This window comes from Amaranthus tricolor, chromosome 3, assembly GCF_026212465.1.
Source record: "Amaranthus tricolor cultivar Red isolate AtriRed21 chromosome 3, ASM2621246v1, whole genome shotgun sequence".
NCBI classification, from domain to species: domain Eukaryota; kingdom Viridiplantae; phylum Streptophyta; class Magnoliopsida; order Caryophyllales; family Amaranthaceae; genus Amaranthus; species Amaranthus tricolor.
In genome coordinates, this window is record NC_080049.1 from 16706574 (window position 1) to 16721694 (window position 15121).

The window sequence follows — 15121 nt, forward strand, 5'->3', positions numbered from 1 at the left end:
TCATACCATCGAACAACCTTTGTTGTTTTTTTGTCTTTTCAAAAATTATAAATTTTAATTTTTTTACTTTTAACATGTTCTTTTCTTATTTGTTGTACTAACAGAAAGCAAGCATAAATTCAGATTTCAAAATCAAAAACACTTATTTTGAAAATATTTTCCAAAGATTTTAAAATCTTTTTTTCAAAATTCATTTTTTATTAACTTCTGAGTTCTCCCACATATATTGATTACCAACGTCTAGCCTCGCCGAGTTAAATCGAGTTTGGTCTTCACTATTCACTTTTGACCGAGTGTTCAAATTATTAGCCTTGGGGGAAGAAGAGGGAAAATTAGTGTAGAGAAACAGCAAAAATGGCGATTACAAAGAGGAATACACTAGATACTCAATCAACACCACTCCCTCCTCTTCCCCCTCCTACTAGTACACAACATGCCATACACATTCCAAACAACAACAACAATGATCTACAACAAATCCCCTTTGAATCAGTTTCAAATTATGAGCAAACTAGAGAACAAAGAATCAAAGAAAACCGTGAACGTTTACAAAAACTCGGCATTGTTGATCTTACTCTTCAACTCAACTCTCTTGTTTCAACTAAACGAATTCCCAGACGTAATTTTGACAGAAAAACTCCCATAAAGTCTCTTCCTTTGGCTTCTGCTGATCCTCCTCGCCGTTCTTCTAGGTTTGAAACTTTGAATTTTTATCGATTAATGTTATTAATTTGAGAGTGCTCTTTCTGGGTTGTCATTATTGCGAGTTTTTCTTTTAGGAGTTATAAAGTTTTTGGTATTGGTGTTAATTGCTAATGGGGGTTTGAATTTCTTATTCTCGTATTTGTGAGAAATTGTTCTAAGATTGGATTTTTGATCGATTAATGGCTTTAATTTGAGAGTAATCTTTTTGGATTTTTCATTATTTAGAGTGTTTTTTAAAGGGTTCTAAGGTGTTTGTCCCTGGTTTTAATTGGTAATGGGGGGTTTGAATATTTGATTATTCTTGTATTTGTTAGAAAGTGTTCTGTGTTTATTAATTTTTTTGTGATTAAATTTTGCGGTTTAATTATGTTATCTGAGCTATTTATGTAATCCATTTGGTTATCCTTTGTTCTTATTGTGCTGAGAAACCCTATTATTAGTGAGATATTGTTATCGATTTTCCTTGAAAATTGGTTAGTTGCCTCAATTGTTGGGGATATATTAATGAGATTATTTTAGTTCTCTGATCCAATTTGGTTAGTTTTACTGTATAGGAATGCTAAAATGATGATTAACTAATAATTTAATGTTTCCTTGATGGGTTATAGGCTGCAAAATGCGCCACCGGTGACCTACACAGAGCCAAAGGAGGATAAATCAAGAAGATCTCGTGACTTTGTGTTGGAAGAGGGCGCAAAGCCTGAGGTTTATACCGAAGAGCATGAAAAGATGTTGGGAGATACTGAGATGCCCTGGACCTTTTTCGTCGATGGGTATAGAGCGGATGGAACCCGGATTTATGATCCAATTAATGGGAAGACTTGCCATCAGTGCCGGTGAGGGTTCCATAAGCGGTTGTACCTTCTCATTAGGATTTCATTCTTGCTTATCGTCTTTGTGTGTGTATTTGTGTATGTGTGTGCCCGCGTGTTTTAAGACCTTTGTCGATTGTCTAATAACTAATGTCTTGGTTAAACATTGCCATATGAAGTCTTAATAGGATTTAATTTTCCTTTGAGCTTGGATAAGCCATTTTCATAGGTAACTTCAAATTATGTTTTCATGTAATGTAAGAAATTCTATTCGTTTTGAAGTTTTTGCCCAAGCATCTTTAGTGCCTCTGACTTGGCGACTTCTGTTTTCGCTCAATATTGGCCTTTCTTTTAAGGGACAATTCCTGGACACTACTTTCGATGATGTTTGTACCCTTTCTAATGTTAGGACAAGGTGCTTTGTGAAAACAAATGTTAGGACAAGGTATAGTGAGTACCTACTAGTAGAAGTTTTATATACAATTCTGATATATGTTGTACTAGAAGTGCAGATATTCCTATTTTCTTTCCTTAAGCTTAGCCAGGGGCAAAATATGTTTATATTGAATATGCTTATACCCGTTCAATCATAAATGCTTTTAATGGAAATATTTTTATGTCCTCCATATCGTTCATTTAGTGCGGTTATATTTCATAAGTAATTACTAGATTGCATTTATTCACAGGCAGAAGACTCTTGGGCAACGTACTCACTGCAGCAAATGCAAACTTGTTCAAGGACAGTTTTGTGGGGATTGTCTTATAATGAGGTATGAGTATAAGATTGTTTATCCATATGCATCCGTTTGTTCCTTAAAATAAATTTATCAACAGAAATTACAGAAATTTATCTCAATTTAGAGTTGAAATAATTTACTAGAAACGTCAACTATAAAAAATATAAAGAAAAAGAAGAAACAGTATGGCTATTACACTTTCTCAATTAAGAAGACCCTGGACTATCACAGAAGGAAAGTAAAGGTTCACTACTTTTCCCTTTCCCTCAAATTCTTATAATCCATTTTAAATTTTCCCAAGAAACAATTATGTAGCATTTCCTCTTTCCTGTTAACCCTCAATCTGGAGATATGTAGATGTGAGACATTTAAAGCTAAGAATCCACTATGTGTTCTTATAATCTACTTCATAGTTCATAGTGCAAGAAAGATTTGTCATATATTATACACTCTTTGCAAATTAATTGCATAGACATTAATTGCTGCCTCGCAATTGATACACCTGTTTGTTATCGTCAAAGACAAGGGTCCAACACCTAAGCTGGTAATGCATGCACTTCTTCGATTTGCTATACGCCATTTGCAATGCACTTCTCCATGGATGTGTTTTAGTGCTAGCTTTTGTGCTTCACTTGAATATGGGGGTGAAAAAAGAAAGAAAAACCTCTTGGAGTTTTGCAGCAGAATAGTTATTACATTTAACTATTTACAAAATGAATGAAAATGTGGCATGTGGGTTGTTCATTTATGAGGATCTTTGCTCTTTTCTACAAATCTACTTGCATAACGTTGTCTTTTCTTGCTTTCCGAGGCTGCAAGCCTACAAGTGTAAATCAGTCAAACATCTTGGTATTTTCTAGCTGACTCAGTCCAAACTTCTGGTATTATACCTCAGGCATGATACTTTGTGGCATACCATATTGAGTTGCATGAACAAATTATTTTGCGTCTTTGTGTTTGTGTCTGATTTGATATCAAAATCTGACCAGCACTAAATGCTATCTATTGAAACTGGGTCTTTACATGCCTTATTTTATGGATTAGTACTATGATACCAACTATCATCCTATCCCCGGTGCCGTATCATTTAGTAATATTTATGATGTTGTCAATGGCAGATATGGGGAACATGTGGTGGAAGCCAATCAAAACCCAAATTGGGTTTGCCCTCCTTGTCGTGGGATTTGCAACTGCAGCTTGTGTCGCGGAGCAAAAGGATGGATTCCAACTGGGGCTATCTACAGAAGGGTTATACATTGCTTATTTCTGAAATTTATTTGCATGATGTAATGTTGCTTTTTTTGACTCTTCTTTTCTGCTCCAGATCAAGAGTTTAGGATTCAAATCAGTGGCACATTATCTCATTACAACAAAACGTGCTCCTCCAGATTCAGAGAACTGTTCTGATGCTCTGCCATCTGCAAAAAGAGCTTTACCTTTTGAGGGCTTAGAGATGACTAATGATGATGGTTCGGATGACAAGGCCATAGTTGTGCTGACTGAAAAAAACCCACAATCTGAAAATGATTATACAACTGAACTTAAGTCAGCTTCAAAGCCGGCAGATGATGTTGGTAGATCGAGAAATAAGTCTACAAAAGAAAATACTGATGCTGGTTCAGAATCAGTGAGAGCAAGTGATGAGTCCGTTCCAAAGCCCAGGGGTGTTGGAAGACCACGGAGGAGTTTAAAGAAAGAAAATACTGATGCTGGTCAGGAATCAGGGAGAGCAAGTGATGAGTCAGTCTCGAAGCCTAGATGTGTTGGAAGACCAGGGAAGAGTTCAAAGAAAGAAAATACTGATGCGGGTGAAGAATCAGTGCGAGCAAGTGATGAGTCAATTCCAAAGCCTAGGTGTGTGGGAAGACCACGGAAGAGTTCAAAGAAAGAAAAAACTGATGCGGGTGAAGAATCCGCGCGAGCAAGTGCTGAGTCAATTCCAAAGTCTAGGTGTGTGGGAAGACCACGGAAGAGTTCAAAGAAAGAAAAAACTGATGCGGGTGAAGAATCAGCGCGAGCAAGTGATGAGTCAATTCCAAAGCTTAGGTGTGTTGGAAGACCGCGGAGGAGTTCAACAAAAGAAAAAACTGATGCTGGTAAGGAATCAGTGCTAGCAATTGTTGATTTAGTTCCAAAGCCTAGCGGTACTGGAAGACCCCAGAAGAGATTGAAGAAAGAAAATACTGATACAGGTGAAAAATCAGCTCGAGCAAGTGATGAGTCAATTCCAAAGCCTAGGTGTGTCGGAAGACCACGGAAGAGTTCAAAGAAAGAAAAAACTGATGCTGGTGAAGAATCAGCGCGAGCAAGTGATAAGTCAAATCGAAAGACTAGGTGTGTTGGAAGACCGCGGAGGAGTTCAATGAAAGAAAAAACTGATGCTGGTAAGGAATCAGTGCTAGCAATTGTTGATTTAGTTCCAAAGCCTAGCGGTATTGGAAGACCCCAGAAGAGATTGAAGAAAGAAAATACTGATGCGGGTGAAGAATCAGCTCGAGCAAATGATGAGTCAATTCCAAAGCCTAGGTGTGTCGGAAGACCACGGAAGAGTTCAAAGAAGGAAAAAACTGATGATGGTGAGGAATCAATGCGAGCAATTGATGGCTCAGTTCCAAAGCCTAGCGGTATTGAAAGACCAAGGAAGAGATCAAAGAAAGATAATACTGATGCCGGTGAAGAATCCATTAGAGTAATTGGAACTGTTTCCGACATGAATAGTCCAGTTGCTTCTACTTTAACATCTAACGAGTCAAACTCGAACCTTAGAAGATCAACAAGGATTTCCAAGAAAGAAAAAGTTGATGTTCTCGAGGAGTCTGAGAAAACAAATGCGACCACTGAAGATGAATCTATTGTCGCCATGAAAGGTTTAAAGACTCCAAACAGTTCAGATTCCAAGGCTGACAGCATTGCTAGAAGGTTAAGGTCAAGGAACAAAACATAAATTGTTGCTGCTTGCATGGAGTTAGCCCCTTTTCTTGAGTGCCTACTACTCCGGTTTTTAGAGATATGACGTGTCTTTCAGGATAGCTCCGGCTTAGGTTCGTTATCAAGGACACCTTTTTTGAGGCGAGGTACTCCCATCAACTGTATTTGGGGTAACTTGTATGTATTATTATGTGGAGGGATTCCTTATGTAAGGACTAAACATGAATTATTGGCTTTAATGTAATACATGCAATTTTATCAAAAGCTAACTACTTCCTTCGCCTATTATAGTTCATTTACCCTATTTGAACAAAATTTTGCGAGAACAATTAAATTGGGCAAAGATTAGGAAAGATGGGAGTAGTTTTTCTCGGTAAAGATTCTCACATAGGCCTTGACCGTCATCTTAAAAAAGGAGTTTTGATGGTGGCATGGTGCATTATGCATGCCACCATTTTCAAACTTACATTATCAAATGCTTAGTTACAACATTTTTAATGTCTACTTATATCATAATTAATTGTCTACTTATCATATCCATAAATATCTGTTTACAATATCCTTAATGCCCATCGAGTAAGCGTGCAATACTTACAATATCTTAAAGGGAAATTCAACATGGTAACATCAAACTTTCATAAAATGCCAGTTGTAGCATTTTTGTAAGATGTTTCCACATGGTAGCATCTAATTTATGCCTTATCTAACTACCATAGCATTTTCTGTTAAATTCTTGTCAATTTTCGTTTAATTCACCATTTTGACGTTTCTATCCTTATTAAGTGTTGGTCGTTGTCTTTATAATATGCCCTAACCATTTTTATGCACTCAAATGTTTAATTAACCATTTTTGACATTTAATTCACTGTTTTAATTTATCAAGCTCTCAAATGTTGTAACAATAATTTTGTTTTCATTCAAATTGTAGGTATTTTTGACAAAAGATGCCTTAAGCACTATTACATAAGCCATAATGTACACTTAATGTACTTAACTAGGATTATAAAGTTCAAAGGTGCATTTCAAGCATTAATACATATGTACATAACTAAGGTAAATTGTAAAGATAACAATTTGAATGAAAACAAAATTGTTACAACATTTGAGAGTTTTGATAAATTAAACGGTGATATAAACGTCAAACTGATGAATTAAGCATTTGAGAGCATAAAAATGGTTTAGGACAAATTATAAAGACAACAACCAACACTTAATAAGGATAGAAACGTCAAAATGGTGAATTAAATGGAAATTGACAAAAATTTAATGAAAAATGCTACGGCAGTTTGATAAGGCATAAACTGGATGCTACCATGTGGAAAAATCTTACAAAAGTGCTACCACTGGCGTTTCATGAAAATTCGATGCTACCATGTGAAATTTTCCTATCTTAAATGCATACTTACAATATCCTTAATGCCCACCAAGTAAGCGTGCAGTACTTACAATATCTTAAATGTCTACTTACGATATCCTTAATGCCCACCGAATAACTTACTACCCTTTATAGACCAGCTCAATTAGAGATAGTCTCTCAAAAAAATCGTCTCGCACAAGAATTTTTGATAATACAATCTCAACCATTGATTATTCTTACTATGAATTTGAGTCACTTATTTTTTTCACAAACTTAAAATGATTGAATTGCAACTAACTTTTTAAATAGCAAATGACCTCCAAATCATACGATCTAACAAAATAACTGTAAAATTTCATATGACATTCTCATAGTGATTTGCCATATGGAATAGTTAACATCAACTTATCCTTAATATATGAGTAGTATATCACAATTAAATATGTTCTTTTAAAGTTTCTTAAAATATTACATATTTTTAAATTTAAAGCTAGATAAAATTTCTAATTAAAGTTTCTTAGATTATAAATTTGTTTTTTATGAAGTATTTGTTAATTAATAAAGTTCCTTTATTAATATTTAAATTTCTAAAATATTTTTTCAAGAAACAAATGATACATAATCATTAAAAATTATTTTGAGAATGACAAAGAATCTTCATGATAACTTTGTTGGAAAATTACTCAGATTTGGCTTAAAAGGTATGAGAACTTTAATTAATACTTATATTAACAACAAAAATTTTTTCACCAAAAGCACTATATATTTTGAAATTCTCTATCGATTTTATAAGAAATATTATAATTTTATACTGATAACATGTAATTGAATCTCAATTTAAAATTTATACGTATATATACTTTTTGCACAAATTTTTTTACTAGTTTTTTTATATGAGATAGTAAAAGTAATGTTTTATAAATAGTAGTTGGCGTAAGAGCACTATAGAATTACCCTAAAACTTATGTGCCCCTTTGGAAACTTGATGGAGGTAAAAATTGAGGAAATCAAATATTAATATCAACAATGAAAAAGCATGCTAATATGAAATTTTCAACCTGATTTGAGGCAACTAAATTTATACTCATAAAATTTAGTACTGGAGTTGGAGAACTAAAATTGATAGCTCCTTAGAGCTTTGTCAATTAATAAAATTTTCCAATTAACCAATTTCAATATATAAAAAATATTTAAGAAAATAAATACCGAATACAAATTAAGACAATTTTGTATATCTCAATTAATGTAATATTGCATACATTTATATCAGTTTAATTCAATAATGGATGTCCTTGAAATCATGTCAGGCTTGAAGTTACGTTATAAGAAATCAAGTTTAATAACTTGGAATAAAAGTGATGTCATGTGGGGTGAGAGTATATTATGATTTGTAATTATTCCATAAAATATTTTGTTTCCTTGTTTAGTCCTTTTAATCCTTGTATAAATAAGGGCTATTATTGCTTTGGTTAATTAATACAAACCAAGTATTTAAAATCCAGAACTCCAATCTCTACTTTATTCCGCATTATTAATTTCTTCAGAGAGGAAAGCCACGAACATTGGGTGTAAGAAAGAATTTTTCCCTATTCCATTTCTTGGCATGCCACTTGATGCAAACATGAGCAGATGCAAAGTTTGGGAACAGGTGATAAATAAAACTCAAAATGGCATAGTGGAAAACAAGAATCTTGTCAAAAGAGGTAGGCTTGTGCTAATCAAAAGTGTTTTACATAACTTGCCCATCTACTATATAAGTATGTTTAAAATGCCAAAAACTGTGGCAATGGAAAGTAATGCAATCCAAAGATGATTATTCTTGGGGGTCTATGTGAAGAAAGGAAGTTCATCCCTATTTTGAAATGGAGTTGTCTTAAGACAACCAAAAGACTTGGGGGGTGGGGGTTCGGAAATATTTTGCATAAGAACCTCATATTACTCTTCAAATGGTGGTAGGTGTTCTCTTATGAGAATATAATAATAGCCTCTAGAAATGTATAGTCAAATCTATTCATAATATGAAAGGCCTCAAAGCATCATTAGATTGTTTCAAAAATGGTAAAGATGGCCCCTGGGCAATCCTATCAAAGAATGATGAAGAAGTCACTAAAATTAAAGGGGTAGTTAGAGAAGGACATATAAATAAAGTAGGTCAAAGAGATACCATTTTGTTTTGGAAGGATATGTGGTGCACATCAAATCCACTAAAAGTATTGCATCCTAGGTTGTATGGATCTCTACACAGCAAAATGCAACAATTAAAGGAGTAGGTATGTGGATAGGTGAAGTATGGGAGTGGAGACTAAGCTAGAGAATACTTCTCTATAAGTGGGAATTGAGTGATATGAATGACCTCCTAGCACTAATGAATGCAAACACTCCAATATGGGGTAAGAAAGATAGTGTGAGTTGGAAATGGCCCACAAACGGGGTGTTTTCAACAAAAAGTCTATATCGAAAAATCTATGAGCCATATTAGCCTCTAATCCACAAACCAGTAATAAACTTTATCTGGAAAAATTTTGTACTTCCAAGGCTCAACTGATTTTTCGATGTCAAGGAACCAACTCAACCAAAAGCTTAAGCTGATGGTTGAGGCCCCAGGATATGTTATATACTCTTACACGCCCCCTCACACAAGAGCCCTTTGGGCTAGAAGTGTGGATGCAACACAGACCCTCCTTATAGCTGGCACTAAATATTCCACTTTAAATGAGGGGTAGTTGAGATTCAAACCCGTGACCTCTTGTCACATTGGCTCTGATACCATGTCAAGGAACCAACTCAACCAAAAGTTTAAGCTGATGGTTGAGGGCCCAGGATATGTTATATACTCTAACAAGGCTTGTTGCTCATGCACTAGTGGAAAAAAACGTATTTGCTGCTTATCATTTGCTGTGGTTTTTGTATATACGCAGCAATAAATAGGAAAAAGAATAAGAGAAAAAAAACCATTAATTGCTGCGGTTTGAGGCCTTGACCGCAGCAAATACTCATGTGTAGCTTCAATTGCTGCGGTTTGTTCCTTGCCCGCAGCAAATATGTCTTCCAATTGCTCCGGTTTTTCTTCCACCCACAGCAAATATTACACTTGGACAATAATTGCTCCGGTTCTTCATCCACCCACAGCAAATAATACCGTTGTACAGTAGTATTAATTTGAAACCCGCCATTTCTTTTTCACAAAACTTGATTACTACAACGTACACTATACACTTTGCTTCCTTCTCTGAAACCCATTGAAAAAATGCTTCATCTTCATGTTCATCTTCATATGCTTCGTACCTCTTCTTCATCTTCACAAACATAACAACCTTCTTCTTCAAAGTCGTTCTTCATCTTCATTTGCAAACTGTTGTGTGTTAACATTTTCTTAAAAGTTCTTAATCTTCCTGGTTCATAAACCCACGAAAGTTAATACTTTGGTCTTGTTCATTTTCAAAACCCACGACATTAAGGTATTTTTTCTCCTTTTAATTTGTTAAACATTTAAGTTTTGCAAGATATTCATGAAAAAACTCAAAAATTATGGCAACCGTTTGTATACTTTATTTCTCTGTTTTTCGTTGTAGATAACATAACCCACGAAATCAAGGTAATTATATTATTTTACTAATTTGCAAGTTCATATCTTTATTGTTTAATATGTAATTTAGTAATTTAGTGAATTTTTGTTTGAATTCTTATTTGCAAATGATATGTACTGTTTTGCTTTTGCTTGTATGCTAGTATGCCAAATCTGGATACTATTTGAGCAAAATTTTACTATTTGTGAATTTTACATTATTCAAGTTTATGTTAGTAGTTTGTTAAATATTTGTGTAATTTGTTAAAAATATGGTTTGTTGTTATAGTTATGTCTTTAACTATTAGAATTAGAATATGATTTTATTTACAATGTAGTGCTTAATATTGAAGTATGAAGTATAGAATTAGAATATGAAGTATGTATATTTAGGGTTAAATAGATTTGGTATAAATAAGAATATTTTTTTAGGTTTATATATGTTTGTTAGAAATAAGTATATATGTTTAAAAGATGTGTATAATTAATTAATCACACTAATTAGGATGACAAAAGATCGTTCTTGGATGTATGGAAGCATTGAATCGTCGGAATTTATTGATGGCGTATTAAAATTTTGTAGTATTGCGGTTGAACATCAAGTTAGGACGGGGGGAGTTGGTTTTTATTGCCCATGTGTCAGTTGTGGCAATGTATCAAAGGTAGATAGTGTTGATATCCTTAGGGAGCACATACTTCGACGTGGGTTTAGGCCTCAATATTATGTTTGGGTTTGGCATGGTGAGGAGGGAGTTTACAAAGAGAAAAGTGTTGTTGAGGACGTCAATAATGTGGCCGATGTCAATGAGGATGCAGTAGATCATGTTCATGGGTATGAGACAGATGAAGAGAATGTCGGTGAGGATGTAGATCGTGTTGATGAGATGATGGAGGGAGTCGAGGATGAGTTAGGAAAACGTCCTCATGTTTTTGACTTGTTGACAGAGGCTTCTCAAAAGCCTTTGTACCTTGGATGTACAAAGTTCACCAAACTAACAGCAGTGTTGACAATTTCCAACATTAAGTCAAAGTTCAATTGGAGTGACGCTAGTTTTACAATGTTATTAGAAGCATTAGGTGAGATGCTTCCTGAGGGAAATGAACTTCCAATGTCGACATATTATGCCAAAAAGCTCATGTGTCCTTTCGGCTTAAGAGTACCAGAAAATTCATGCATGTCCGAATGATTGTGTGTTGTATCGGAATGAAAACGAGAACTTAAAAGAGTATCCTAGGTGTGGGTTATCGCGCTACAAGCGTAAAGGGGCTCGGGATGCTAAAGGGCCCCCGGCTAAGGTATTGTGGTATCTTCCAATAATACCTAGATTCAAGTGCTTGTTTTCTATAAAGAAAGATGCGTTAAATTTGAGGTGGCATTCAGATAGGGTGAAGAAAGGTCACTTGCTCACACATCCATCTGATTCTCCGGAGTGGAAGAGTATTGATAGGTTGCATAAGACTTTTAGGGATGAGGTTCGTAATTCAAGGCTCGGACTGTGTACGGATGGAATGAACCCATTCGGCAATCTTAGTTCTCAACATAGTACTTGGCCGATATTTTTAGTGATCTATAATTTGCCACCTTGGTTGTGTATGAAGCGTAAGTACATTATGCTTTCGCTTATTATCTCGGGTGTTAAGAAACTTGGCAATGACATGGATGTATATCTTGCCCTTCTCGTTGAGGATTAGAGAAAGATGTGGGATGAAGGCGTTTCAGTGTTTGATGCATATGCTAATGAGGAGTTCACCTTGCATGCAATGCTTTTATGCACCGTTAATGATTTTCCGGCATATGCCAACTTATCGGGTTATAAGAACAAAGGGAAGAAAGCATGCCCAATATGTATCGATGACATGGAATCCACGTGGATTCCTAAGTGCAAATACGTATTCATGCACCATCGAAAGTTCCTCCCACGAGACCACCAATATCGTATGAAGAAGAAGTTATTCAACGGGGAGGTTGAGAACCGTGTAGCTCGTCGACCGTTGACCGGTTATGAGGTTTATGAACAGGTTAAGGGAGTTGAGACTGTATTTGGTAAAACGGGGCAAGTGCAAGGGGGTGAAGACCGATTATGAAAAAAAGAATCTATCTTTTGGAAGCTTCCATATTAGAGAGATCTACAGGTTAGGCATTGTCTTGACGTTATGCATATAGTGAAAAATGTATGCGATGCCATACTCGGGACTCTCATGAACATTCCGGGTAAGACAAAGGATGTTAGGGCCGTGCGAGATTGGTTTGAATGTAAGGATCTTCGTCCGGAGTTGTGGGCACATGTTAACGTGATAAGAAAAGAAATAGAGCTGATGAAGTTGGTGGCAGTAAGAAGAAGATGAGTAATGACAAAGTTTATTTGCCTCTAGCTTGCTACACATTGTCCAAAGCAGAGAAGCGGACATTTTGTGAGTGTTTGTATGGCATTAAGGTTCCGTCTGGGTACTCATCCAACATGAAGAGATTTGTGAGCCTAAATGATGAGCTGAAGTTAGGAAGCATGAAATCTCATGATCGCCATGTAATGATGCAAGTGTTCTTACCAATTGCAATCCGTGGAATACTTTAAAGACATGTGAGATATGCTATTACCGAGCTATGTTCGTTCTTCAACACAATTTGTAGTAAAGTTCTTGATCGCTTTAAACTTGATGCACTTCAACTTGACGTGATTGTAACTTTATGCAAGTTTGAGATGTATTTTCCACCTTCTTTCTTTGACATAATGGTTCATCTTATTGTCCATCTCGTTCGTGAGATCAAGCTTTTGGGTCCAGTTTTTTGAATGTGGTGTTATCCTTTTGAAAGACACATGGGTGTTTTACAAAACAAGGTGAGGAATCCAGCACAACCCGAGGGGAGAATGATTCAAGGCACTGTGAGTGAAACAAGTACGCCTCCTATATATGATCAGCACAAGAGTATTACTGGGAACAATACAGAGGAACAGCGTGCTGAACCCAAAACAGTCCAAGATCAGGGAGTTGATACACAAGGAACAGGAACAGGAACTGAGGAACAGCTACTGACTAATATGGATGTACATGGTCCAACCTCGAGAAAAGCATACATAGTTTTGCATATAAAAGAGGAAGGATAAGGAACAGCTAAATAAGGAACAGTTAGGTGTTCCCAAACCCTGACAGAAAGATTAGCGCGTTTTTTATTAGTCTTCTGTTATAGCCGTTAGGACTTAGGCGCCTTTTCTTGATTTCTAGCCGTTAAAAGGAGGAAGCCAAATCTATAAATAAGGCCCTCCTCCAGATTGTAAGGAAGTCATGTATTCCTATTTTCAGATTTGATAATTCATATTCAGAGTTTCATTCAGAAGACAAGTGTTTGTTCCTGTTTGTTCTTCATTTTCTGTTGAGAGTTTGAGAGCGTTCAAGCCTTTCACGGATTCATACTTCTCCAAGATTACGTTGATCTTTGTGAGAATTGTGAGGATTAAGGCCTTGTATTCCTTAGGGGAATCAGTGTCTTCTTCCAGGATAAGTAGTCTCCCAAGATTACTTAGAAATCGCCCTAAAACGACCCATTTTAATCGAGATAACCTTTACTATTTGATTGTCTGATTGATGATCGAATAATCAAAGAAGTCATAAACAAATCTTCCGCTGCAAACTTGTTCCAACTTGGTATCAGAGCCGTGTTCTGAGGAGGGACACAAGGAGATACAAGGTAATAGGTAACATTGCGTTTTCTGTGAAGAAGAGTAATCAGAGGATCAGGTATCGTTTGTATTTTGTTTCGATTGGAAATCACAGGTATAAATTCAATTCTTCTTTGTTATTAATTTCTGTGATTAAGATTTGTAGAGTTCAAATTGAATCATATTACACAATTGATTGTGGAAAAAGATTTCTGAAATCTGATTCTATTGTCATTGCATGCGTATCAATTTGGTATTCGATAATCGAAATTGTTGAGTTTTCGTATAAATTGGTTCATATTAGTCAATTCTTGATTGTTTTAATTGTGTTCTTTGATGAGAAGTTAATCGCCTTCACTTACAAAATTGGATACATTGCGTTATCTTCTAAAATTGTTGGTTTTAATAATCGGATTTTTGAAAATTGTTTTGTGAAATTAGGGTTTATACATCAGTGCATTCCTTGTTGTTTTTGGAAATTTGTTGCTGAGAAAATTTCTTGCAAGATTGTGGCTAGTGATTATTTGAGTTGTGTGTTTGTTTTGGTTTCTGGAAAAATTGTTGTGAAGATCTTTTTGCAGGTTTTGATTGTTGACTATCATAACATTGTGTTGTTTGTGAATACTTGGGGTAATATGGACATGGATGAAAGATTAGAGACCCTTACCAATATAGTCCAGCAACTAGCCTTGACTGTAGCCAATAACATGGGGAACCAGGGGGAAAGACCACAGCAGCCTCTTCAAAACAATAGGAACAATGAGGATAAAACCTTGAAAATTGATTTACCTAGTTTTGATGGACAGTCTCTAGACCCTGAGATGTATCTGGATTGGGAAGCCAATTTGGAAAGATATTTTGACTTTAAGGAAACCACACCTGAACAGCAGTTTAAGCTAGCTAAGATCAAACTGACCAAACTTGCTGCTATATGGCTAGAAGGAGTGCAAAAGCAAAGGAGGGAAGATAGAGAAAGAATCAACACTTGGGAAAAACTGAGAAAGCACTTAAGAAGGAAGTATGTTCCACGCAATTATAGACAGCAATTGTATATGAAATGGGGAACATTGAGACAAGACAATAGGACTGTGTCAGATTATATTCAAGAATGGGAACGGTTGTCAGTTGTGTGTGACACCAATGAAACTGAGGAGATGAAGGTTGGGAAATTCATAGGGGGACTGAGGGAAGATCTAAGAAAAAAATTGGAGTTGATCCCAAACCTTACCTTTAGCTTGGCTTGTAGTAATGCCCTTACTTTGGAAAAATATTCTAAGAAGCAATCAAGCATGGGCAGCACCTACAATAGACCAGTGAGGAGTTATAACCCAAAGAATGTTGCTACACCAACACCCACTGTG

The 15121-nt window shown here is 35.7% G+C and overlaps 1 protein-coding gene across 1 annotated transcript; it reads left to right on the top strand.

The window, feature by feature from the left end:
• The first annotated feature begins 221 nt into the window (after positions 1-221).
• LOC130807804 (uncharacterized) lies at positions 222-5472 on the top strand. The gene is made up of 5 exons (XM_057673146.1): positions 222-692; positions 1314-1541; positions 2204-2287; positions 3373-3502; positions 3579-5472. The coding sequence occupies exons 1-5, from the start codon at positions 355-357 to the stop codon at positions 5196-5198; spliced, it is 2400 nt and encodes a 799-aa protein (XP_057529129.1). The 5' UTR covers positions 222-354; the 3' UTR covers positions 5199-5472.
• Positions 5473-15121: the final 9649 nt, after the last annotated feature.

What these genes read in the sequence shown, in the direction of transcription:
- LOC130807804 (XM_057673146.1), top strand. Translation starts at nt 355, where the DNA reads ATGGCGATTACAAAGAGGAATACACTAGATACTCAATCAACACCACTC. An exon ending in CCTCCTCGCCGTTCTTCTAG is followed by an intron (nt 693 to 1,313) that starts GTTTGAAACTTT and finishes GATGGGTTATAG; the next exon opens with GCTGCAAAATGCGCCACCGG. An exon ending in CTGGGGCTATCTACAGAAGG is followed by an intron (nt 3,503 to 3,578) that starts GTTATACATTGC and finishes TTTCTGCTCCAG; the next exon opens with ATCAAGAGTTTAGGATTCAA.